Source organism: Carettochelys insculpta, chromosome 2, assembly GCF_033958435.1.
Source record: "Carettochelys insculpta isolate YL-2023 chromosome 2, ASM3395843v1, whole genome shotgun sequence".
NCBI lineage: Eukaryota > Metazoa > Chordata > Testudines > Carettochelyidae > Carettochelys > Carettochelys insculpta.
Genome location: NC_134138.1, coordinates 197,259,329 through 197,286,641, shown reverse-complemented (window position 1 = coordinate 197,286,641; position 27,313 = coordinate 197,259,329). Strand labels below are relative to the sequence as shown.

At 46.5% G+C, this 27,313-nt stretch overlaps 1 protein-coding gene across 6 annotated transcripts in view; it reads left to right on the top strand.

Moving 5' to 3' along the window:
• Window positions 1–24,215, top strand: part of TMEM108 (transmembrane protein 108) — a 240,635-nt gene extending 216,420 nt beyond the window's left edge. For 4 of the 6 annotated variants that reach the window (XM_074986107.1, XM_074986106.1, XM_074986109.1 and 1 more), the window contains 3 exons: window positions 6,055–7,158; window positions 22,223–22,377; window positions 23,884–24,215. In XM_074986107.1, the coding sequence (XP_074842208.1) occupies window positions 6,055–7,158; window positions 22,223–22,377; window positions 23,884–24,006 (1,382 nt within the window). In that variant the 3' untranslated portion in view covers window positions 24,007–24,215. Of the gene's footprint in view, window positions 1–6,054; window positions 7,159–17,838; window positions 18,091–22,222; window positions 22,635–23,883 lie in introns of those variants that run through there. The other 2 variants (XR_012644242.1, XM_074986110.1) reach the window with 2 other exon arrangements.
• Window positions 24,216–27,313: the final 3,098 nt, after the last annotated feature.

The following is a 27,313-nucleotide window of genomic DNA, read 5'->3' as shown; positions in this document are numbered from 1 at the left end:
CTGAAGCTGCAGGAGCGGGTGCTGGCCTGGCGCCAAGAGGCATGGGAGGCCTACATGGAGACTTTCAACCACCTGGTGGACGACCTGGCCCCCCATGCCGCGCCGGCCGCCGCAGCACCCGACGTGCCTGCTCCACCCGCCGCACCACCAGCTGCTCCGCACGTCGCCGTCCCGTCCGCCATCACCCCGCCACCCACCGCCGAGGGCCGGAGTGCTGAGGGACCCCTGGAGCCAGCTGAGACTCGCCGGGCATATCTTCCGGTCCACCCCGCCCCCAGCCAGCCCCGGACAGGGCTGCGGCCGCGGCGGGGCTCCCGGCCGCCCACGCCCAGTGCCGGACTTTAGGGGCGAGGTGCCCGGGACGTGGCCCCCCCCTTGTATATAGTTGGGACTTATTATTTTGGGCCCCCCGTTTGCCCCGTCCCCCCCATGTAAATAGTTCTCCCCTTTATCATCCCTGGTTTTCTTTTTATTACTGAACATACTTTTTTATTACTATTGTTTTATTTGTACATATTACTTTGGTTCCACACATGTTGTATATAGTTTGTTCTTGTTTTATATTTATAATTAAAAAAAAAGTTCTAAAAGAAAAAGCAGTTTAAGTTCAGCCACAAGTGCGTGCTGTCATTTGTCCAGGAAAAGTGGGAGGGGGGTGCGGTTGGGTGCTCCATGGTGTGGGCGTTGGGGCAGGGAGTGTGGTGGAGGAAGGGGCGGGCAGTGGGGGGCCTGGCAGAGTTCACCCCGCGGCCTCATCATCGAAGTGGGCCCGCAGGGCCTCCCGGACCCGGGTCCCTTCAGGGTCCACTTGCCGATTGGGGGCAGCGGGTGGCTGTACGTCGGCCCTGCCGGCCTCCACAGCCCAGCCCTGGAGAAAGGCCTCCCCCTTGCTCTCCACCAAATTGTGCAGGGCGCAGCAGGCACCCACAATCAGGGGGATGTTGTTGGGGCCCGCATCCAGGCGGGTCAGGAGACATCTCCAGCATCCCTTCAGGCGGCCAGATGAGCGCTCCACCACCTGGCGCGCGTGGTTCAGGCGCTGGTTGAAGCGCTCCTGGCTAACAGAGAGATGGCCCGTGTACGGGTGCATGATCCAGGGCCGGAGGGGGTATGCCGCATCTGCGATGACGCAGAGGGGCATGGTGGTGTCCCCCAGAGGGATCTCCCGCTGGGGGATGTAGGTGCCCGCCTCCAGCCGGCGGCACAGGCCCGAGTTCTGGAAAACCCGGGCGTCGTGGGTGCTGCCAGGCCAGCCCACATAAATGTCCTGGAAACGGCCCCAGCTGTCCACCAAGGCCTGGAGGACCACAGAATGGTAGCCCTTGCGATTGATGTAGCGCCCTCCACTGTGATGCGGGGCGCGGATGGGGATGTGAGTCCCATCCAGAGCCCCGAAGCAACTGGGGAAGCCCAGGGTGGCAAAGCTCGCGATGGTGGCATCTGGGTCCCCCAGCCTCACGAGCCTGTGCAGGAGCATGGCATTGATGGCACACACAACCTGCAGGGAAAGCACATGGGACAGCACCAATGAGGGGTGAGCAGGGTGTGCATGGCCCTGCCCTGCCCTCCCATCCCCTCCCCTGCCCTGCCCTGCCCTCCCCCGCCCTGCCCTCCCCTCCTCTGCCCGGGCCCCCCTCCCCTGCCCTGCCCTCCCCCCATGGATTCTCTTACCTCCATGAGGACAGCCCCGACAGTGGCCTTGCCGACACCTAACTGCTGCCCCACGGATCGGTAGCTGTCGGGAGTGGCCAGCTTCCAGACAGCGATGCCGACCCGTTTCTCCACAGGGAGGGCACGCTGCATGGCGGTGTCCTGGTGCCTGAGTGCGGGGGTGAGCCACTGGCACAGCTCCATAAATGTCTGCCGGCTCATCCTGAAGTTCCTGAGCCAGCGGTCGTCGTCCCACTCCCCAAGCACCAGCCGCTCCCACCAGTCGGTGCTGGTGGGGTAGCTCCACAGCCGCCAGCGTGTGAGGCGGGGGGGGGGGGGGGCAGGGTGCTGCAGGGTTGGGGGTTGAGCCCTGCTGCCCTGGGGGCAGCTCCTCCTCCGGTGTAGCAAGGAGGTGCTCAGCTGCCTCCCGCATGGCATGGATCAGGGCGAGCCCTGCTCCTGCCGAGAGGGCTGGGTGGACCTCTGGCTGCTGCTGCTGCTGCTGCTGGGGGTCCATGCCTGCATCGCCTGGGGTCTGTGTGCCTATGGCTCCTCAGACCGCGTGCTGTGCAGGCTGAGTGTGTCTGGGAGGGGCCCTTTAAGGGAGCGGCTAGCTGTTGCCCCAGAAGCGCTAGTCCACCCTGTGACCCTGTCTGCAGCTGTGCCTGGCACCCTTATTTCGATGTGTGCTACTTTGGCGTGTAGACGTTCCCTCGCTGCGCCTATTTCGATGTTGGGCTGCGCAACGTCGAAGTTGAACATCGACGTTGCCGGCCCCGGAGGACGTGTAGACGTTATTCATCGAAATAGCGTATTTCGATGTCGCTACATCGAAACAAGCTATTTCGATATAGGCTTCACGTGTAGACGTAGCCCGTATCTGTTGGGAGTGGTAACCCTTCGCTTTTCTAAAACTCCTATCATCCAAAACAAACCTTCAGTCCTCCCTCTTTTAAAGTGTCTTGGCATGAAGTGTTAGCCATACCATCACTGGATTACCTTAACCTCAGAGTATGTGCTGTCAGAAGAATTCCCCTGCACTTCAGTGAGTGGTGCCCTATGGATATTCCGTCTGCTAGAGGCATCTCACTGTTATACAGTAGTGTTTTTTCACTTTGACCAAGTATCTTGTTAGAGCACTTTCTTTTTGGTTAGGGGTGGAGAGCAAGTCTGTGGCTTACCTGTGAAGTTTATTTATTTACTTCAGAAGTGAAAGGAATTTGCTACTTTCAGTCAGTCCCTAGAACAGGCTGAGTGATTTGTGTCACAGCTCCTTACGTTGTTTTATGAAGTCAGTTTGTTGACCTGGACACACAGCCATGCAAATCTGGGTGGGCATGATGGGAGGGCTAATGCAGTTTAGAGCGGGAAACTACAATGAGGCATTCTCAACTGTAGGGTTATGTGACTTGAGACCAATGCATGTGGGAGGGCAGGAGGCAGAGCTGCTACTTCTTTGGTGATTGTCGTGGGGGACATTTTTGTTTGTTTGTGGTGGGGGTTCTGGTTGTTTGTCTTAATATTTCTTATGTGCTTGTGTTTTCAAGGGCTGAAGATGCGCCTCTTTTACTAAGCCATTTGTGTAAGACCAAAATAAAAATAGCTAAATTACAACAATGCCTTGGGACTCCAAGGGAAGTTATAATTCAGCATCTTCCTTGGTGCTCATAAGTACTATATTAAAAGATTTCACTTTTCAGTGGTGAGAAATTACTTCCAGGTGAATTAAAGGCTTTTAATAGTGCTCTCACAAGAGATTGTGTGTGGCCCATGCTGCTGGCTGGAAGGCTTAAGAGTTGAAGGATTAAAAGAGATTAATTTGGTGTCTAAAAAGTATCAAACATGTGGCTCAGTGGGTTGGTTAGAATATATGGAAGGCTTTCCCTCCAGAGTCACTGGTTCTAACGCAGACCAAGTTAGTATTAAAATAAAAAGCAGTCCAGTAGCACTTTAAAGACTAGCAAAATAGTTTATTTTGCTAGTCTTTAAAGTGCTACTGGACTGCTTTTTGTTTTGATAGTGTATAGACTAGTACGGCTTCCTCTCTGTTACTATTCAACAAGTTAGTATTGCCATCTAGTGGCAGCCAGTGGTTTTTCTATAAATGAATTGTTTTTTCAGTGTAGGTTTAATGGGTAGACATCCAAAAATGTAATTGACATGGCATGACTGTGGTTCTGGCAAGCTGTAGTGATGTAAAAGTACACTAATAGGACAGGGTAGGGGCTTTTACTGGAACAACTGTACTGTTATTGTTATCTGGACTAGAGATAAAAAGAAAAATTCACATCACCAGTGTTGGGAATCTGGCACTTTTCATAAGCCAAAATAATCACCTATGCGGGAGTAGAAGGAGGAAGGGCGTAAGTTTATACTGCACCATGTAAAGGCACAGGAAATAATTCCAACAGCCATGTACAAGATAAAATAGCTTTGTTTGTATTGGCTCAAATGTGGAAGCCTAACAACACTGTAATTTCTCAATTTGCCCTTTTTAGAGGGTGTTGCACTTCTCAGACACTGTAGGCAGAAGGCAAGATTTTCAGTGCGACCAGTCCCAATTTTCCAGAGCCCAACTTCAGGCACATTAAAGAGATCAGATTTCCAGCAAGTGCAGACGTCCACTCACTCAAAAAATCAGTTCTCTTCAAGGCATCTCCACCTGGGCACCCAAAACCAGAGACACCCTAAATCAAACTGGAAGCAGCTGTCTGCAAGGGGATTGTAGGCAAAAAGAAACTGAAAATATACTTTTATTTGCAACTTCCTAGTGGTACACTCTAAACTGTCTATTTGCAATGCACACTGGATACCTGGGGGGGGGGCGCTACTCAGATCCCCAACAGCTCTCTATGGGCCTCCTTCCCATTCCCCTCTATTTCAGGGACTCCCCCCCCGCCTCCTCCCTCAAATGCTAGGGGCTCTGTGTGATGCCTGTTATCCCTTCTATCACATGCCCATCACAGATCTTGCAGCCCAGGGGCAGGCAGATTACAGTGGCTTTAAACCAAGAATGGGGAACCATTTTAGGTCAGGGGCTACGGACCCACAGAAGAATCAGTTGAGGGCCCACAAAGGTGAGAAGCAAAGAGAGTTGGAGGAGCAGAGGGCCAGACGTGGGCTGGGCGTGTAGTCTGGGTGAAAGGACATGTGAGAGCCCCCCTTCCCCTCCCACTCCTCCAAGGGGCTCCCCTTGCCTAGCAGCTGCCATGGTCTTTTCTGCAGCCGTCCAGGTGGGGAAGGGCTCCCGGCTGCACCCCGCACTGCCTGCCACCTGGGGCGGCTTTCATGTCAAGTGGGGAAGGGCTCCCATCTTTCCCTGCTGCTGCCTGGGTAGCGACTGCTCAAGCTGCTGTCACCAGGCCACCTGGCAGGGAGTGCAGAAGCAGCACTTGCGCTTGTGATGCTTCTGCCTGGTCCCTCCAGCCACCTCAGTGGCACATGAGCTCCTCATCTGCCTATGTGCAGGAGGAGGAGCTGGAAGTGTCTGTGCTACAGATGAGGTGGGTGGGGTAGGGTTGGCAACCTCCCCCTGCAGGTCAGATTCAGTGGAACCCCCTCGATCCCTTAAGAGCCCCAATCAAAGTGTCTGGGGGGCTGGATCCAGATGGCAGGCTAGGGGTTCCCCACCCCTACTTTAAACTGTCCTTGCACCTCCAGGTCCTGAGCTGTGCCAGGAGCGGGAGTCGCTCAATTACAGCACCCTCCACAGGCGGCTCTATGGGTGGCAGCATTACCAGGAATCTACATGATACACCTTCCTCCTTTTGCCAGCCCAGCAACTGCTGCTATGCCAGGGCTTGCCAGAAGTTCTTCAGAAGTCAAACCTTACAGCTACTTTCTTGAGTTCCTCCCCCAGTCAGAACTAGGGCTTTGGGAACCTCTTCAAGCTTTCAGCCCTTCTTGATTTCTGAGTGAAGGAGGTGAAGATCAAAGTTAGTTATGAACTTTTCTGCCACACTGTCACTTTGTTACGCTGTGGTACCTTCTTAGGAGTCGCACTGTGGTCTCTTTACACAGTGTATGCTGTCCTGACAAATTATAGTGAACCAACTTGTAAAATACTGTAAATAGAGCTCTACACTGATAAAAAAATTCTATCTACATCTGCAAAAATGAGCCGTGGATAGCTGATGCAGATACCCATGGATATAAACGCACATACCTGCAAATTTGCAGAGTTCTAGATACAAAATTTGTATCTGCACCTGCAAAAATGAACTGCAGGTATCTGCATCCATATCTGTGGCTGTGGATACCTGCACATATAAAGTGGATACCTGTTGATTTGTACAGCTTTAACCTTGAAAGCTTGAGTAAGGAAAGTATGAATACACAATCGTGTGGATTTTAGTCTGTCTCTGTGGTTTTCATTTCAGTACCTTTCTCTCTCCTTTTCTCAAGGTTTTCTACTGATCTTGGCACTGACAGAAGAGCTGGTGTTTGCTGTCCAGATACTGTCTCCCAGTGTATCATCATCTCAGGATCTCCTGCCAGACACTACCACTATCACAGCCATGGGGACAACACCGCGACATAAAGGCCATCACATAATAGGACCTGTTCCCACAACAACCCATTCATTTCTTCATTCAGCTCGCCCAATGGAGACACCTGCCCCTTCCATTGACCAGCAGCAAACAACCAGCAGCCATCATGTTGGCAAAAAGGAAACATATCACTTATACAACCAGAGTGCTTTGTATTCAGGACAGACTCGCCCTAAGGGGAAAATATTTCAGATTTCTAAAGGCAACTTCACAGAATCGACAGAGCCTTACCTAAAGACAGCACTGCATCCTCCCTTTCCTACTCTGAGGCGCCCATTCACTAACCCCCCACTGCAACCCTCCCAGAGTGCAGCCTCCAATGATCCCGACAGTACTGGGCCAACAGCTACTACAGACTCAAGCTTTTCTCCCCACAGCACCACCTCAGAAGGCCTTAAAAAAGCAGAGCAGGTAAATGGAACGTGGCTAGTTATGCAGCGGGCAGATTTTACCAGCCCAACAGCTGGCCCAGCGACTGAGCCCAAATCAGTGTCGGTGCCTTTTAAACCCACACATTTTGATCTAGGGGACATCCTGAGCAAAAATAACTCTTGGGTAACCTTGAGTCCAGGAACAAATGTACCTTTGTTTGCCAGCCCTGGAACTGCAACAGCAGCAGGACATTCCGTTCAGACCAGCTTTGACGTCAACATCTCATCACCTACAGGAACGTCCATGATGCAGCATAACTTGGTGAACAATGCCACTTTATCCAACGGTGTGCTCTCCACAGCACCCACCACCAGGCTGGCCAGCTCCATTTCAACAGCTGGCTCCACAGCAACAGGAAACTTCCTGAACAGACTGGTGCCTGCTGGAACCTGGAAGCCTGGCATGCCAGGGAATATTTCCCATGTCACTGAGGGAGATAAACCCCAGCACAGAGCAACCATTTGTCTCACCAAGGTGGACATTGCCTGGATCATTCTGGCTATCAGTGTACCTATATCTTCCTGTTGTGAGTTAACTGGTTTTCTTTTTTTCCTTCCTTGAGATACCAAAATGCCTGCAAACCAGAGTGCAAGTACCAGCAGGGGACCTAACATTTGCAGAACATAGACAAATAATTTTTAGATAAAAGTCTATAATCTAAGTAGCCAACACTGGAACATTGGACTCTCAGTGCCAAACTGCAAGCTAAACACTTGAGCTCAGAGCTGTCCCAGCCTCAGGACAGTTTGGAGCAACTACCCCAGCCTCTCTGCTTTGGGGGGGCTCTGGGAGGCCCAGGGGATTAGAAGGGGGCCTGGTGCCAGCAGCAGGGCTTGGGCTCACTCTTTTCCTCACCAGGGGGTGATGGAAAGAGGAGCAACCCAGCCCCAGCCACATTTCTCTACACTTACCAGCTGTAGCAGTGGGAGAGCAGCATGGCGGGGAGACAGTGGAGCAGGCTGTGGTGGGGGACAGTGAAGAGTGTGGGGGCAGGCATAACGCCTACTTTTGGTGCCAGCCTCCCTTCCCCTGGTAATCCCCTAGGCTGCAGTGCTCAGGGAAGGGGGCTATTACAAGCAGTTTATGAGCTATGAGACTTTAAAATGACATCACTCTGATTACGATCGTGCTTTCTTTCAGCACTTTAATTCTGACATTGTTCTCTAGATACCATCAGATAAATGTAGGTTTAGAATCTTAGCTTTCAAACAATGCAAGACAATCATTGCAAAAGTCCTCTCTACACTACAAGTACAAACCATGTTTCCAAAGCCAATTTGTGACCTTCTATTCTACCCCAGTTATAACAAACATGTTTGAACTGTGTCCACCTGGAAGCTTTTCCCCAACACCAAACTATGTTTGTCTGTCTACTGCCTAACAGTTCCAATCAGTACATTCTGGGAAAGTCTAAATGTTCTTTCACAGTAATTAACCACCGGAACATTTTTACCAGGCGTCTTGGTGGTTTATCCCTGGCAATTTTTATATTGATGAAGCTGGGTGTATTGTCAAGTAAAGACAGTGCTGCCATCTTCAGGACACAAGATGTTTGCCAGCGAATATAAAGCTCTCTATTCCAGACTCCATGCAGAGGTGGACTATAAATGAAAAGGTAGGGGAGGTGGTTCCTAATTTTGAGAGAAGACAAATTATGTAATTTGATATTAAGGACCATCATCTAGTAGAGTAAAAAATTACCTAGAACTAATTTCTAAGGTTATCTTCAAGCGGTGGTGTTGCAGTGAAAAGGTTTCAAAGCTCTAGGCAGTGTGCAAAATACACAATGCAGTCTATTCCCCCCTTTTGAATAATCAGGAGTGGGAAAATACTGTGTGTTTTGATGCAGCTCCTAGTCTAGTCTGTCTAATCTTCAATTCTTAAACCACTGGCCCATGAAAAACCATGAGCAATAAGGGGCTGCTAACACCGGGGGGGGAGGGGTTTCGCTGACAGAACCTTGTCTACACAGCTTGATTTTTGACGACAAAAGCCCCTGCCATGACAGTGATCTCACGTGAGTATGCAAATGAGGTGTGTGACTATGCAAATGAGTGGCCATTTGCATTGTCGAGTGCCCTCATTTGCATGACATTGCTGGCAGCAGCGCACTGTCAGTACGTAGCCAAAATGTGTTTTCTCAACAGAGACATTCAACGAAAAAGCCCTGTAGACACCCAGGGGCCCCCTTTGTTGACAGAATAGATTGAAAGATCTATATGCTTTTAGGTGTAGAAGCAATCTGTCGACAGAAGTTTTGTTGGAACATCTCTTTTGACAAACTTCGGAGGACAGATGCTTCTAGTGTAGACATAGCCCTCAGGATTAAGCATTTTTGTCTCCTTGCTCTGGCCACACACAAGAAAGACCCACTTAGCAGGTTACCTGCTTCACTTGATAGAACCTTCTCTCTTCCCATTGGCTCGCCTGCCTGCTTGCCAACAGAGATCCCACTCTCTCTGGGTTTAACTCTTAACAAGCATTCATTGGATGAAATTTACATAGGCTCTCCCCAAGTCAAACATACTAGATCTAGTTAAGTCTTAAACTAAAACCCAACATACATCTAATTCTAATCCGTACTTCAACAGTGCTACCTCAGGACCATAGCTAACAAAGGTAATAGTTTCACAATGCCCACCACACCTGAAAGTACCTGTTTTCAGGTAGATCTCCCTGGCATATGACAGGGAGCGTCATTCTGCCATAACTTGCATCAATCAATGTATGGTATCACTTATGGTGCCAGAACAGTTTAGTATGTAGAGAACCAGCCTGGGGATTTGGGGGTCTGAGGTTTATGTCCAGCTCTGCTATGTGAATCTAAGTTACTTCATCTCTCCATGTCTCAGTTTCACCAGCTACACAATGAAGGTAAGTCTATTTACTCCTCTTTGAACCTGCAGATAAAAAGGACTAAATATTATGTTTCCAGAAGTGCCACCTAACAAGGAGATCACTGTTTTCAACTTGTCACACTTTTTGTGAGGTCCTTCAGGCAGCCTTGACTATTTTTTTAGTCTCTCTCTCCCTCCCAGCCCCAATGCAGGCTGGGTTGTGAAATTATTTTAACACTCACTTCACTGACCTCTCAAGTCCCAAGTACTTAAAAAAAAAAAAAAAAAAAAAAAGTGAAAAAGTCCTTGTATAATTAACCAAGTGATATGATTAAAATGTAGCAGCATAGAAACCGGTGAGTCAGATGCACAGTAGTAGATTCATTCAGCTGGTTCTGCTGATTACAGAAAATGCAAGGGGGAGGCTGCCTTACATTGTGGAAACATCAGCAGAACCCAAAGAATGTATGAAGTATTGCCTTGGTGAGCTCATATTTCATCTACTGGGGAATGCTCAAAAGTGCTTTTGCCAACCTTCTTCACTGAAGAATCTAAGGTTTGCCCTGGGTCTAATTCTCCAAAGAGATAGATACCCTAGTCCTGATTCTGATCTCGCACTGTTTCATGCAGTTGTAGTTCCACCGATGTATTGCACCACTGTAAGTGAGGTTAGATTGAGATTTAGGCTGTTTCCGAACTACTTGTTAAATGTGTGATTCCCCTTTTCATGTACAAATATTCATGATCACACCCATCAGTCTAGTGCTACAGGTTGACCTGACTGGTGCCAGATGAGAAAATTTGCCGGATGATGGGAGGTCAATATTTCCTAGAGAGGCAGGACAGGTTCCAGAAGACTGGAAAAGGGCAAATATAGTGCCCATCTATAAAAAGTGAAATAAGAACAATGCAGGAAACTACAGACCAGTCAGTGTAACTTCTGTGCCAGGAAAGATAATGGAGCAAGTAATTAAGGAAACCATCTGCAAACACTTGTAATGTGGTAAGGTGATAGGGCACAGCCAGCATGGATTTGTAAATCATGTCAAACCAATCTGATAGGTTTCTTTGATAGGATAATGAGCCTTGTAGATGAGGGAGAAGCGATGGATGTGGTATACCTAGAATTTAGTAAGACATTTGATATGGTCTCGCATGATATTCTTATCAACAACCTCGGCAAATACAACTTAGATGGGGCTACTACAAGGTGGGTGCAAAACTGGCTGAATAACCATATTTAGAGAGTAGTTATTAACGGTTTTCAATCCTGCTGGAAAAGGCATAACAAGTGGGGTTCTGCAGGCATCTGTACTGAGACAGGTTCTGTTCAATATCTTCATCAACGATTTAGATATTGGCATAGAAAGTACGCTTACTAAGTTTGCAAATGACACAAAGCTGGGAGGGGTTGCAACAACTTTGGAGAATAGGATCAGAATTCAAAATGATCTGGACAAATTGGAGAAATGGTCTGAGGTAAATGGGATGAAGTTGAATAAAGACAAATGTAAAGTGCTCCACTTAGAAAGGAACAATCAGTTTCACACATACAGAATGTAAAGCGACTGTCTAGGAAGGAGTATGGCAGAAAGGGATCTAGGGGTTATAGTGGACCACAAGCTAAATATGAGTCAACAGTGTGATGCTGGTGCAAAAAAAGCAAACGTGATTCTGGGATGCATTAACAGGTGTGTTGTGAGCAAGACACGAGAAGTCCTTCTTCCGCTCTACTCTGCACTGGTTAGGCCTCAGTTGGAGTATTGTGTCCAGTTCTGGGCACCGCATTTCAAGAAAAATGTGGAGAAACTGGAGAGGGTCCAAAAAAAAGAGCAACAACAATGATCAAAGATCTAGAGAACATGACCTATGAAGGAAGGCTGAAAGAAATGGGCTCGTTTAGTTTGGAAAAAAGAAAATTGAGGCGGGAATGATCTCAGTTTTCAGGTACGTACAGGAGTGTCATAAGGAGGAGAGAGAAAACTTGTTCTTCTTGGCCTCTGAAGATAGAACAAGAAGCAATGGGCTTAAGCTGCAGCAAGGGAGGTTTAGGTTGGACATTAGGAAAAAGTTCCTAACTGTCAGGGTGGTCAAACACTGGAATAAATTGCCTAAGAAGGTAGTGGAATCTCCATCTCTGGAGATATGTAAGAACAGGTTAGATAAATGTCTATCAGGGTGGTCTAGACGGTACTTGGTCCTGCCATGAGGGCAGGGGACTGGACTTGATGATCTCTTGAGGTCCCTTCCAGTCCTAGTATTCTATGATTCTAACACTTTCACTGCTTACTGGGCTCTTTTAAGACATTTGGAGATAAATTACAGCTAAATAACAGCACAGAACACAGAGCCAGGACTGGTGGCTGTAAACAAAGTTTATGGGACCATGGGAAACTTGGCGACACTCATAAGTGGTTGTTCGGCTAACTAAAATCATGCCAGATTACAGAGTTTGCTGGACAAGAGAGATCTGGATTAGAGAGGTTCAACCTGTAGTATAAATCCCAATGCAACCACTTCAGCACTGGTGGTGGTAGCAGAGTAGAGATGAGCCAAGCTGAGTTCAGACCTGCCTGACTGATGTCTACATACTTGCATGGCTGAGCTGAGTCTCTGCTGCCGCCACATGTAATACCATAGCTACACTGATGTTTATACTAGCACGAGCTCAACAAGAATTAATGAATGTAAGTGTATATGAGCAGAGGAATCACACCCCAGCTCCTACAGTAGTCATAACCCTCAGCACTGAGTCCTGCAGCCAGCTTGAAGTAGCTGTTTGCTAAGAAAGCATTTCAACAATAGTAATAGAGCTAAAATAGTGCAGTAACAGTAATAGAGGCAGTGCAGATAGTAACACCTCTTGCTGAAGTTGCTGGATGCTTCCTAGTCTCAGAGAAGTTAACTCACCTTGTGCAGTCAATTAAGTACTTCGTGTTGTGTCCCTTATGGATGCTCCACTTCAGGTGCCGGAATGCCATGGATCAGAGAATCTCAGTAACCGTGCCTATTGCTGGGTTGCACAGGTGCAGTGCTTGTTACACAGTGCCGTTGATGGCTCAGCTATCATGTGCGCAACCCAACCCCCTCAGTTCCTTCTGAATTGCCTCTTGCCTGTGACAGAATTCCATAGTGGTACTGCAGTGTTCATGACAAACCTAGAAAAAAAAAAAAAAGTTAAAAATAGCTTTAAGTTTCATAGTATGGTTAGCAGTAGTTTGGTTAATCTTCTTTATCCTATGTATATTACAAAATAAGATCTTTCCAGTTGGATATATAGATCTTTGCAAAACTGGAAGTTCAGTCCTCGAGGGGGCCATTCAGGAGTCTGGGGCAAATAGACTGTCAGGGACGGTAACAGGTCCTGCTGTGAGTGCAGGGGACTGGACTCTATGACCTCTCAAGGTCCCTTCTAGATCTAAGAGATATGTAAACCATTCAAGCTGAAATTTTCCACTCTGGGTGCTTGCCTCAGGCTGATTTGTGTTGTTTTTTGTTTTTGTTTTTTTTTGTAGCCGGGGGAGCAGGGGGAGGAATGCTTTTTGTTTTAAAAGTTTCAGCCAAAACAATTGAGATGCTGCTATGGGTGAGATGGGGGGAGGGGCAGAATCTATTGTTTTGCCACCATTAATTCTGCTAGCCAGTGTATTTTTTAAAAAGATGCTCTAGTGTCTCCATGCTTTGAAGCAAGGATTTGATGGGTATCAGGTACGTGGTTTTTGTTCTTCCCATGGAAAATAGAGCATATTTTCACTAGATATTAGCCCTTCAAAAATCTCAGCTCCCTCACAATCAAGGGAAAGTTGTTCGAGCAGGGATGCTAAAGTCTCCAAAGATTCTATCTGCACTGAGCCTGCCTCAGCCATCTGCAGCTCTTATGTGCAAACTAGACTGTGTACTCCACCAGGGAACTGTGGAGGCAGTGCTCAGCAAAACTCTCCATGCCATTCTTGGTAGCAGAAATGAGAACAGAGAGACTCTCTCTTGTGCTCCTCGTGGTTCTCCTGCTGACACCCCAGTAGTAAGGAAAAGAAGAAAACAACCTGGGTTAGAATGAGGAGAGGTGAGGCATTAGGGAATCGTTGTTGCAGAAACCAACCGAGGGGAAAAGAAGCCAAAAGATGCGGGGGAAGGCAGCGCACAGCATGGGAAGCAGTGGGACATGCAGCAAATTGGGAGGGAGATATGAGCTAAGGGCAGGGTCTAGGAATATATAGGTGTGAACAGGAGGGGAGATGATAGCTGAGAAGGATAGGTAGGAATAAAGGTGCACAGGATACGGTTGTGGAGGATACAGGGACAAAAGAGTCTCTGACTTTGGAAAAATACACTCCCTTTCAGAACCTGGACTGAAGCCCAGAGTCTCAAATGTTATCTCTGTGTATCTGCGATCAGCACGCATGCGTGACTGCCCCGGCAAAATGCAAGTTTTGCTTCCCCCCGCCCTGTGCCCCATAATCGGCCTTCTGCTGCTACCTCCAGCTACTCCATTAGCTAAGAGGAAGGGGTCTGTGTGATATAGGTTCAGCCACTGCTGATAATCCAAGCTGGGGGTTCAGTATGGTTCCCCAGGATGGAATTTCTAGATTTTTTCCAGATTTGATTAAAATTGGGCTATTAGGTTTAAAACCCAATGTGAAAAGAACAGTCAGTTGTAAAGGCAAGCTGTCAAAAGGCAGGAACTGTCAGATTTAAGAGTTGCCCATGCGACCTTAATTCACCCCACTTGTGTGCTTGCATGATGACTGGAAGCAGACACTCATACTTATTTCCACCAATCATCTGCCTCTCTGTGCAGATGCTGAACCTACTCTGAGAATGTATAAATAGGGCCCTACCAAATACAAGACCATGTGAAATGCATCAGAGACCATGAAATCCGGTCCTGTGTGCTTTCACCCTGTACTATATAGATTTCATGGGGAGGACCTGCAGTTCTCAGATTATGGGCCCTGATCCAAAAGTGAGTTGGAGGGGAGTCACAAGGTAGGTTATTTAAAGGGGCCACGGCATTGCCACCATTATTTCTGTTCTGCCTTTGGAGATGGAGGGACAGAAAGCAGTGCCCCCTGAAGGCAGTGAGTAGTAACACAGAAGAAAGGGTGGCATAGTATATCATGACACCTTTAATTCTGTGGTGCCACTGACAGGGCTCTGTCTTCAAACCTCCCAGCCAGATGATGTTACGCTCCAGCTGCCCAGCTCTGAAGATGACACCATTGCCTGCAGCAGTGTGAAAGTAAGGGTAGCAGTACCCCACCACTCTACAATAACTTTGCAGCACTGCCCTCTTATCCCCCCACCCCTCTGCTCCTTTCTGGGAGGGTCCCTACAATTACAACAGTGTGAAATTACAGTTTTAAATAGCTGAAATAATGGAATTTACTATTTTTAAAATGCTAAAACTGTGAAATTGACCAAAACGGACCGTGAATTTGGTAGGGCTCTACCTATAAATGTTGTGTAGTGAAGGAAGTTATAGGCTGTAGAACCCCCGTCCTAATTGGTTGCCGAATTTGGAGGCATGGAACTGCAGGGAGAGAAAGGATCATTTCCATGGTTAAGGCAGTTCAGTATTAGCCTGGAAAAACTGTTTTATCCCTCGCTCCACCACAGAGTTCCTGTGTGATACCAGGCAAGTCACTCAACCGAAAGTGTTCACAGCTGGCCTTTAACTGTGTGTTCCTCATTTTCATGGTGCTCCACGTGAGACATTTGGTGCTAGATTTGTAGAACTGTAGCACAGTCACAGCTGTGTTCTGAACATTTAATGTGCCATAAAGTGACTGTTAAGTAGTCTGAAAAATCAGGGTCTCACTGTCTCAAGTTGCATGCTGTAAATGAGTTGGTATTTTTAATAACTGTAACCTCTCGGTGTGTGCCTCTCAGTTCCCCAGGTCTAAATGGGGATAATACCTCACAATGGCACAGGACATTGTGAAGAAAATTAATTAAAAATTTGTGTACTGAATGAAGTCTGGGGCCCCATACTGAATAAGGATACAAACAAATATTGAATGAGGCAGTGATCCTGTGAAAAATGTGATCATGCAGAACAGTAGCAGAATTAAGGTAGCACAGACCTCATAAGGCTGACATTTCCTACTTTTTGAGTGTTTGATTTGATTTTTGCAGCTTTAAAGTTCTCTTAACACTTGTAGTTTTTGTCTGATGCAGCAATATTAAATATTGAAGAGGGAAAACACAACCCTTGGATGGATAGAGAAGTGGAGTATCAAAACAGAAAGAGAGAAGGATGGTAGTATTTCTGTATATGGCATTAGAAAGACTAGAGCTGTCGTGTGGAAGGGTAGGGAAATGGTTCCTTAATACAAATAAAATAAACAATGATACCAGCATAGCCAGTTAGTATTTCCAATATTCTGAGTTGGGGAGTCACCCACACCTCAATTTCACCATCTGTATAATTGGTATAATACTGTAGTTATACCCCCTTTTATAGAGTACACTTAGATCTACTCATTATAAAAGTGTTATGTTACATGACTTTTAAAACATATAAATTTTCACCACATTGAATACATTGGCACCCTGGTTAGCAGTCTCAGCAAAGAGATCAAGGACCCAATGAGCACTAGGCATTCTTCTACCAGTTTCAGGTGGAGAAGTGGTTCATACCTACAGCTCCTACATCCCAGGAAAGTGACCTGTCTAGTGAGCTGTTAGATATAATTAGGATCCCCATCCCCACTTTTTTTTTTTTAAATTACAAGAAAGCACTGACATGGCTTAGGTGCCTAACTACAGGAGAACGTTCACAGCTACGAATCCTCTTGAACATCTAACCCCCTAATCCAACCACATCCTTAGCATTTCCAACTGGCTACTTTCTGACTTCTGTGAATTGCTTCCTTCAGGCCTTTGCTCTCTCTACACATTGTATTGAGAGTCTGGGTATTTCATTCAGGGCTCTGGATTCCACTAGCCAGGGTGCCTAAAACTTAGGCATTGCACTGACTAAGTCATTTTGTACCTCAAGCACTTAGGCTGCATCTGCACTATGATATAAATTTGAATTTATGGCAGTTAGCTCAATATTACTATGTGACTGTCTTCACTGTAAATACCATTAGCTCAATTTAATATTGAGATTAGAATATTGTCATTACCTGATAGGTGCAGCATCAAGCTCAAATTCAAAAGTTCAATTAAAGGCCAGTGGGGAAGTGCCAAGTCTTAAAATCAAATTTATTAGCCTCCAGAGGTGTCCTGTATGTAACTCACAGTGCCCCTCACTGCTCCGCTCTGGCTGCTGCTCTTCAGGTGCACCAGAATTAAGTAACAGGAGCACCATGAATTTCAAAGCAAGCCTGTGGCTGTGGGTGCATGTTTGTATGAGAGCCTGAGAAATCTCTCTCTCTTTCTTTGCTATGAGCACTGTGAGCGCATCTACCTGTTACAAATATCCCCTGGAGAAAGTTTGTGATTCTGTCTGGTGCCAGCCACTGCCCTGCCGTACCATGTGGCAACAAGGCTGTTGTGGGGGTCATGCTTGCATAAGATTCTGAGAAATTTCTTCTTAGCGGTTTACATTTGTGCGTGAACTTCCCTCCCTCCCCCACAGGTGCCACGCAGTCAGGGTCTTTCCCAGGCTCAGCCACATAACGTGGGTAGCCCCCAACCCCATTAAAGGATGTGCCTGCCGTTCAGTGCTTGCCCATGCTGCCAGGCAGCTCCATGTCCCAGCTTGTGCTCATTTAGGTCTCCAAAGGTGGGAAAGAATTTTGGGCACTTGCAGATGCTGGGGAAGGTGGGGAAGTCTGCCCCAGTGACTAAGATATTTGGGGTCTTACTGCCACCCCAGGGAAATCTCCCTTGACAGCTTAGATAGTCTGGGGGACCACTTCAACGGGCCCCCCACTGAACCCCTCCCTACCCCTAGCAAGTTGCCAATGGTGCTTTCAGCCGCTGGGCGGGGGTGGGTTTCCCACAGTGGCTAAGATACTCGGGGGCTTGCTGCAGCCAAGGGGAAGTCTCCTCCAGCAGCTAAGATAGTCAGGGAAACTACTTCAGCTTCTTCAACATTCCACCCGGCTCTGCAGCCATAGACCACAACACCCACTCCCCTCGCCAAAAACATTCTCGGGAGCTTGCTGTCTATTGCAGGCACCTTCTGGTTTGATGTTTCTGTTATAAAAGCTTTTTGCTAACATTTCCTATCTGTCTTCAGGCTTTGACCCCCTCAGAAACACGGGGGGGTAGGGCTAGTTGAGATTCCTATTTCTGTTAAAAGTTCAGCGTAGGATATTTCACTGCCATCCCCCGTGTTCGCAATGTTGGTGCAGTGAAGAAAGAAGTCAAAAATCTTTTTTCCTAGACTTTTCTATCCTCTTCCTTCTGATTTTCAGAATACAGTCCGAGTGCTTGTTTTATTGTCAGAGATTGGATGCAACGATGGGAGTGGGGACACTCGGTGGATGACTAGTTGAGAACACAGCCTGGGCACAGAAGTCTTAAAGTGCACTGGAAAGCCAAAGACTCTCCCCTCAGCAACTCTTTTTTTTTTCCCCCAAAACTTTCCTATCTTCTCTTTTTCAAGCTCTTCAGGGTCCCTGTATTATTTTCAGGGATCGGATGCAGTCACAGGAGGTGGGGGGACAGTGCTGGCCAGTTGAGAATTCAGCCCCAGAGGAAAGAAATTTCTGTTAACTTTTTTTGCCATCTCTGTGGATGCCCTACTCTTCCTTCCTTTCGACAGGAAAAATGGACATTTGCATGTTCCTCATTCCCTTCCCTTGGTAAGCAATGCGGGAAGATGACGTCAAAGACCAGTGAGCACACCCAGAATGCTATGGGGATGAGGGACCTGTGGGATAGTTTCACACAATGCACTACTGCAACAGTCAATGTTTGCCAGTTGAATGCGGCAGCAATAAGTCGACCCTGTGAGGAGCACGTGGGGAGATGAGGACGGTCAAATTCGAACTTATAAATTCCAGAATTAAAAAATTAATATTAATAAGTTTGAATTTATCTCATCGTGTAGACACAGCCTTAGTGTCAGAAGAGCTGCCAGATTGAAAAGCCAGAGGGATGAAGTCCTATGTTTGCTACACACGTGGAAGATCCCGTATGATTTCATTTCAGAATGCTTCCACCCTAAGGCTTCACTGACAAAAGCCACGGAATTGTACAGACAACCCTAGATTTTCAAAAGATCTTCACAGGATTTAATCACACGTCTACTAGTGACTTTAACGGGAGTCCTGTCATTAACTCCCCAGGGAACTTTAACAATTCTATCTACTATCCTGTTACATGGCAGCCAGGAAAACTGAGGAGTACGATTGTTATGATGCTCACTTTATTACCAATGGAGATAACTAACTGTTTTGCTTCACTTTCCAGTCTTAACATGCCTTCAGGGCAGAGTGGAGACACCTAGTGGTTACTGACACTGGTTGAATAGTCTGAAAGGATAAGGGCCAGACTGTGCAGTACTTTCTTAGGCAATGCAACTGAATTGATTTCTGTGGGGCTGCTCACACAGTGATCACCAGCACAAAGAAGGGTTGCACAGTCAAACCCTAAGAAAATTCATGCACTGGGAGTGCAGTTACAACTAACAGATAAATTGAGGCAAGTCTGGATAATAGTAAGCTTTATAATGGCCTGCTGTTTTGAAATGTGCAGGCATGGCATGAAATCAATGGTATGAAAGAGATTTACAATATAAGCATGCATTTTGCTTTAAGATATAGGCTGCCGGAATTCAACCCATGAACAACTTCTCCTTTATAACTCACTCTTATTTTAAACACAGCTCTAGACAGAGGCTTGTATATTGACATTTTATGTGAATAAATAGTGTAAAACTAGAACCATGGCAAATGGGTAGTCCCTATATTTGTCCCTATGTTTACAAAGCATATCTGACACCTCCAAATTATTTCCTCTCTTTTGAGCTACAGCTCTATTAAGTAACTTTAGCTGGAGCTGAGAAAGTATTTTTCCCTAATTCTTGACTATTTTCTCTCATTTCCCCTGTACATTTTCAGAAGGGCAGTCTTTTTATAGGTGCAAAGAAAAGTACGTTCACTTGAAGTGCTCATTGTGGGAGTAAATCAGGTAGTTTAAAAGAACAAATGCTTTAGATTTGTGCCCATAATTGTTTTGTGCAGGTACATGTTTTTTAGGTACAAAGTAAAACTGCAAAAGAATGGAAATGACCCATTAAACCCCTGTATGTGTTTAATCTCCACAGTTACAGGGACCACTGAGATTAGTACATACAGTAAACTCTCAAAACGTGTGATTTTGAGTTGCACTTAACTCACATTAATGCGAGTGAAGCACAACTCAAAAATCTCTCTTCCCCTGGCCCTGGTTCAACACTCCCCAGCCCCGCTCACCACCTGTGCACAGCTCCGGCTCATTCCCCACCCCACCAACCCTCACATGCGGCTCTTACTGAGCCCCCTTCAACCCCCATGCCAGCTCACCACCCAAGGACAGCTCCAGCTCATCACCCCATCTCGCAGCTCTGGATTAACACCCCCTGACCCAGTTCAACCCCCCGCCCTAGCTCACCCCCCCATGCCCCGGTTCAACCGCCCCTGCCCCCATACACAGCTCCAGTTCAACTCTACCCTCCCTGCAATCCTAAACCACCCCAGGCTTAACCCCCCTCTCCCCTCCCATGGCGCCAACCCACCGCCAGGCTTAACCCTCCCCAACTGTCCCCCCCAACCCAAGATTTACCTTTCAAAAGGAGCTCCAGGTACTCCTGCTGCTTCCCCAGCTGGCAAACATGCGTTCCTCTGGGGAAAAAAAGCCACCCCCCCCGACTTACACAAAATTTGAGTTATGCGAGGGTGTGTAGAAACGCAACCCTCATGTAAATCGAGGCACTACTATATAGCAAAGTGAGTTTGGAAAGGTTACATGAAATTGCCCAGATTCTGAAGCTGATTTTTAGTAGTAATAAGATTAAACCTCTTGATCCAACTCAAAACAGATCTGAGCATGCTGAAAGCAATCCTGGAGATCTCTTTCTCAGTCCCTTCAGGTTACAGCAGCATGCCATGGAAGCGGATTCAATCCACCCTGCTAGTAATATCAATTCAAGCATCACTGCAGAGGTGCCGTGATCTATAGCACAAAACAAATGCTTTTACAATTGAAGTACATGCTCACAAACTTTTTCATGAGATCCGTGTTTGACATAGATTGGAGGTGACTAACATATGGTGCTTGTCTACACTTGCCCTCAACTTCAAAGGGGGCATGTTAATCAGGGTGATGGGAGATTACTAGTGAAGTGCTGCGGTGAATATGCAGAACTTTATTAGGCTAATTCTTCCCCCTGGCAACTTCGAAGGGTCAAACTTCAAAGTGCCGGCATGTGTATAGCCACGGGCACTTCAAAGTGCCTGCGCTACTTCAAACTGCTTTACTCCTCAAAATTTTGGGGAAGCAGAGGCACTTCAGAGCAGCACAGGACGTGCTTGCGGCCACATGCATGCCGACGCTTGTAAGTTTGATGCTCCGACGTTGCCACGGGGAGCTAGCCTAATGAAGTGCTGCACGTTCACCGCAGCACTTCGTCAGTAATCTCCCATCACCCTGATTACCATGCCCCCTTCAAAGTTGGAGGCAAGTGTAGCCCCAGCCCTGGTCTGGTAACATACTCTTCACCACAGGATCTAAGCACTGCATGGGTGGAACAGAGCTATGAAATTAGGTGGTTAATGGATTTCATGGAGTATTCTGCTATTCTTGAGGTTTAAAGAAGTGTGTGTGTGTGTGTGTGTGTGTGTGTGTGTGTGTGTGTGTGTGTGTGTGTGTGAGAGAGAGAGAGAGAGAGAGAGAGATTATTCCAGTCATGGTGCAAAGCTTCATCAAAAACAAGAGGATTAGGCCTGGTAGCAGATTCTAAATTTGGCCTGAGAAAGAAAGCATAAGCAACAAATTCTGTAAAGCCCAGTGAGCTGCATCACTGTGGGCAATAATTTTTGATGTGGGACCACTCCCAAGAGTTTGGTAAGTGTTATGGGGATGCTCTTTTCTTCTTCAGTACGGGAAGGAGTTCAGGGTCTGGGACAGAGTGCAGATATAAGAGGGAGCACTGGGTAGGGGACTGTAGTGCAGGAAGTGGTGCACAGTCTGTGAGTGGGGTTGAGTTCAGGAGAAGATTCTGACCAGACAGACGGGTGCAGGTTGTAGCGAGGGTCGGAGAGGGAGTTTGTGTATAGGAGGGGTTGTGATCTGGGGCAGGGAGTGGGGGTACAACAGCGGCTGGAAGGTGCTCACTATAGGCAGCTCCTGACCAACACCCCACAGGGAACCCTTGAGTAGGCTCCCTTCCTGCCATGCCCTCATGTTGCTCAAATGGCTGGGTGCTGGGACCAGTGTGTGTCTCTTTACGGCACACCTCTTGGCGGCAGGGGACAGCAGTTCTCTGCAGGTTGCACAAGCCTCTAAACCCTGCACCAGCAGTTCCCTTTGGCCTACGAAGACAGACGTGCTGGCCCCAGCAGCTAGCTGCTTTGAGTGGTGTAGAGACCTGTGACAGGCTGTATTTTGCTTGCCATGGGCTAGATTCAAAAACACTTGCTAATTTCAGTAGCATCTTACTCCCAAAACATCAGTGGTACTGGTCATGGAGTAAGATGCTATGCCAGGTGAGTAAGGGTATGTACACATGGCCACATATCTTGGAAAAAAAAATCCAGGTCACTGAGTGATTTCTCACAGAAATAAATCAAATTCTTGTCATTTTTCTGTTAACAGCAGTCCTGCTGACAGTCTGCTGCATGAGGAGGAAGAAAAAGACATCTAACCCAGAAAATAATCTAAGCTATTGGAACAATGCTATCACCATGGACTACTTCAACAGGCACGCTGTCGAGCTGCCAAGAGAGATCCAGTCCCTTGAAACTTCAGAGGTACCATAGGTGCATGGTAACAAGTCCAGTGCTCAACAAGCTTCACTGAAACCCTGTGACATTAATCATATTAATAGATCATTGTGAAAACATTATGTATATCCCAGGAAATGACCTTTCAAAGAGAACCCGTTCCAGTGTGACGTGATGACCCACTTACTGTATCTCAAAGATTTTATGTTTGTTAAAGTTACATTTTCCCGGAAAGCTCTTTCTGCCTGTTTCTAGAACTGAACTGGCTAGGTTACGCAATACAGGTTTGTTCACTTTGGCTTTGTCTTAATTTGGGGATACAGCTGAGTAGATTACTCTAACCAGCGAGAGGGAATGGCTCAGAGTATTTATGCCACTAGTTTGATTTGTTCTGTTGGTTAACTTAGTTAACTGGAACTCATCTAATTCAATTTAAAAGTGAGTCACAAATCTACTCAAGGCATACCAAGACAACAGTGAGAGCTGGTGGGGCGTGGAACAGTCACCAGAATGAGACGGTGTGGGAGCCCTACCACTTGAGTTATTTAAAAGTGAATTGGACATAGTATTAGTGTATTGTATGGAGCCTGCAAATGGCCCCCAAAATGCAACTAATTATCAGTACAGCATAGGCAGTCTCCCCAACCATCTTCACATGTCCAGACCTCCTAGATGGCCATTTGAGGTGACACAGAAGCACTGAGCTGGATAAATAGAGAGAGGAAATAAAACAGCCCTTTTTAAAAATTGTGGATTTTTTTGCCTTTTTTAAAAGTGAAGATTACTTTTTAAAGATCTAAGTTCTCTTCATCTCTTTTTTTAACTCGAGTTTGTACTGTGTGGATTTGGGCTCAGCATCTTCTGATTTATGAGAAAAATTTAGCCGAAGCCAGGATCCAAACCATGATGTTTCTTTGCTGTCTTGTCACTAATTTAAAGTGGAGAAGGAACATACTCCAGCATTAACGTCACAGGCATTTTCTAGACAGCATGTCACCACATATCAACTGTTACATTAAAAAAGAGGCTGAAAATGTATCTTTGAATTCATTCCTCTGTAATCTCCTTGTATTCAGGCGTGGGTGAGTCTCTGCTGCAGCTGACTGGCTGGGAATCATGGATGTGAAATTAAACTTTACAGAAATAATATTTTGTGTAAAGAAAGCAAAACGACATTGGGCCAGTTCTGTAAAATAGCTTTTAATAATAGTCTCCTGAGTTCTTGGATGGCCAAGATGAGTAAGTATTGGCCTGATTTTACAACCCACCACTTTCATTGACTTTAGTCAGAGGAAGACCTCTGGAAATTAAGGATTGCTTTTCTGAAGCTATATATCCAGAAACTGGGGCACCCCCAAATAGGGACACTTCGAGAAATGTGGACATATTTTCTCACCTTTAAACTCTTACCAGTCTGCTAATTTACCCAGCTTCTTTTACATTCCATGAAGGCACACAGCAATGTGCTACAATGGATACCAAGATTAGATGACATAACTTAAATTGTTCATGCTCTCTCTCTCTCTCTCCTAGGACCATCTGTCTGAGCCACGCTCTCCAGCCAATGGTGACTACAGAGACAGTGGGATGGTCCTTGTAAACCCCTTCTGTCAAGAAACGCTATTTGTAGGACATGAGCAAGTATCTGAAATATGATCCCACACCTGCCCTTGTATTGCAGTTCCATCTTTAGTGTCTCCAAATTATAAATAAATATATATATATATATATTATAAATATAATCTTTGCGTAACCCTGAATTATGAGAAATGTTTTCAGCTTTTTTCCCCCCTAAGAATTGTCAACCTCTTTTTTATAAGTGTGGTCAAACTTTACAGAGCAAACTGTGGCTTTATAAAATAAAATTATTTCTAAGCAAAACACTTATTGAACCAACTGCTTTTCCTGCTCTCATTTACTAAATGCTTATGCAGAATGCTCAGCCTGTACTGGCAGCAGATAAGGTTAGCTTCACCAAAGACAGTGCTTGTTTGGTACTGCACAGGACATCCTGCAACTGTGACTCCTCTCTGTCTCTCCGTGGGTACTTTTTCCAAGTGACAGGCTTCTGTGCACTGTGGCCAGAAGGGAGCCCCAGAGTTCAGCCCACTTTAGACAGGATCGCTAAGTTTCACCTGCTGCATTCAGGTCTGACTATAGAATCCTCTGTAGGAACTTGTGACCAATGTGAAAAGCAATAGCCGTTTCTTCATAAAACAAGTATGATTTGTTGGTTCATAGAAGTGTATCAGGCAGGCACAAACAGAGCTGAAACAATTAAGACTGACCACACACTTTCACATCAAAATGTAATCCTTCCCTTGCTAATTTAAACAGGGCTTTAGTTTATCCGACTCTGGAGGATCAGTTTGCATCTCTCAACTGTCTGTCTTAGTCTCCTAGAATCTCTCCCAGTCTATCAGGCTGCCATTGTCAGAATCACCTTTTTGTTTCAATGTCCCACCCCGAAAGGTAACAACAGCGTCTGGCCTTGCTGAGTACTGATAACAGGACACATATAAAACCTCTGACAGTTTTCTGGTACTTTTTTGGAATTAATTCTGGTAGTCACATAGCAAGCAATGCAATAACAATCACAGAAATCCAGGGCTGGAAGGGACGCAACTCTTCATTCATCTAGTCCAGCCCCCTGCGTTGACACAAGCCTAACAAACCTAGACCATCCCAGACCAGTGCTTGTCCCACCTCTTCTTAAAAACCCCCAGTGATGGGATTCCACAGCCTCCCTTGGAAACCTATTCCAAAGCTTTTTCCCCAATACCAAACCTAACTCCTCCTTGCTGCAGATTAAGCCAACTATTTATTGTATTGTCATCAATACAATGGGCATGGATAATAATTGATCACCATACTCATGATAATAGCTCTGAGCAGCATTGAACGTGCACATATAATATTCATAAAGGTGAAGCAGCCCTCACCCTTGTTTGGCACACATTCCATGTTCGATTTGCATGAGGGCGCAAGTGCAGCGATCTAATATGCTGGGATATTTTCGAGCCGTTCCTGCGGGGCGAACTATGACTGACAAACACCACAGTGAGCCCCTCTCAGCCACCCAGATGTTCGCTGTCCCTGAGCTTTAGCAAAGTGGCTAGCAAGCCTGGCAGCAGTTCAGTCATTGCCCCGGCAGGGAATGAACCACCTGGTCAAGGACTTGGGTAGGGCATTACATCCTGTGAGCATCTAGCACTGTGAACTGAGGGGATGAGGCCTGCAGTCTTTTACCAACTGACATAAGAAATGCTACACACTGCGCTCCCACAGCGCGCTCTGAACGCTCCAGCAGACTTCCACCCTTCTACAGCACTGCCACAGGCACGGCACTCCTCCCATCTGACTGTTTTTGCCTACTCGTTTAGGGTGACCATAAGAATCTGGATAGCACATAATATGTGCAATGCCAAGAGAATAGTTCCCTAGGGGACTAAGCCCCTCCTCTGTCACAGGCGCCAATCACGCAGAGGTCCTGGTGACCATGGCAGTTTTGTAGTAGAGTCTATCGTGTAATGGTAGTAAATGACAGCCATCTATAGAACTTGCCCACAAGTTGCAGTAGGCAACTTAAATAAATGGCTCTGCAAAAAGCAGTGGTGGGTAATAAAGGGCAAGATGTCAGGAGGTATCTAAATCTGTAGAGAACAACATGGTAACTATAAATGGCATTATCTAAAACAGCCGTTCTCAAACTGTGGGATTAGGATCCTAAAGTGGGTCCTGACCCCATTTCAGTGGGGGTCACCAGGCCTGGCTTAGATTTGCTGGGGCCAAAGCCAGAGCTCCACCAGCTAAGGCTTCAGCTCTGAGCATCAGGGCTGAGGTTACAGGCCTGGGGTCTTGGGGCCACAAAAGTAGCTTAAACCCACACCCTTCTACAATGCGAGAAGCTCCTCTGAATCTGGGCCACAATTTTCACAGACCCATGTGATCATCGCTTGTAAAGGACAGAAGGATGTCAGGGGTCATTTAGTCCACCTCTCTGAATCAGAGCAGCACAGTTTTGCTAATTCTCTAATAGGTAGATTTACTGTCAAGCAGTTATTGGATATGGCTATGGACAATGAGAGCATTCAGGTACACAGATTCAATGGAGAGGCAAAAGCTGTACAACCTGCTAGCCTTAATTCTAGTGAATGAAGGATAAACATCCCATTTGATGAACATCAGATCTGATTAAGGCTTAAACTGCACCAGCAGTCTGGCCTATGGAGAAGGCTGCAGAACATTGTACACTTACAGTCTGAAGCATAAAGGAAGAGTAGACAGAGTTAAATTCCTTCCTTCCTTCCTTCCTTCCAGAAGCAGGTACAATTCCCATTGCCTTAGATAAGAGCTGTACTTACTTCTGCAGCGGCTGAATTTGTTACATGCTAGATGGGGAAACTAAACTTAAAGGCTGTGTCTACACCAGCAAGTTCTTTTGAAAGATCCTGCCGAGCGTCTATACACAAAAAGTGCTCTTTCAAAAGTAAATCAAAAGAGCGCAGCACTCCTTTCAAAATCGCTCTCTTCCCTTCTCGTTTGAGCAAGAGCGCCCCCTTTCGAATGCTCCTTTTGAAAGAAAATATGGGCAGATGCTCCTCTGGGTCATTCTGTCGGAAGAGCAGTCCTCATGGGGCCTGATTTTTCAATCCCCATCCTGTTCTTTTGAAAGAGCAGGGGCTGTGTGGACACTCTTTTGGTCCGCTTTTTTGTGCGGGGACGCACTCTTTCAAAAGAAGGTCTTTTGGAAGAGCTTCTTTCGAAAGACCTCTGTAGCGTAGACATAGCTAAAGTATTTTTTAAAAAAGACTGGAGACCATATTTGAATGAGTATAGTACGATATGTATACGCATAGTGACAGGCAATATATATGTCCATAGGTTTTGCATTACACCTGCCAGTACAAAGGGTGTAAATTCAAATTTTACTCTCCTGTGCTAGCAACTGTCACTACGCCAA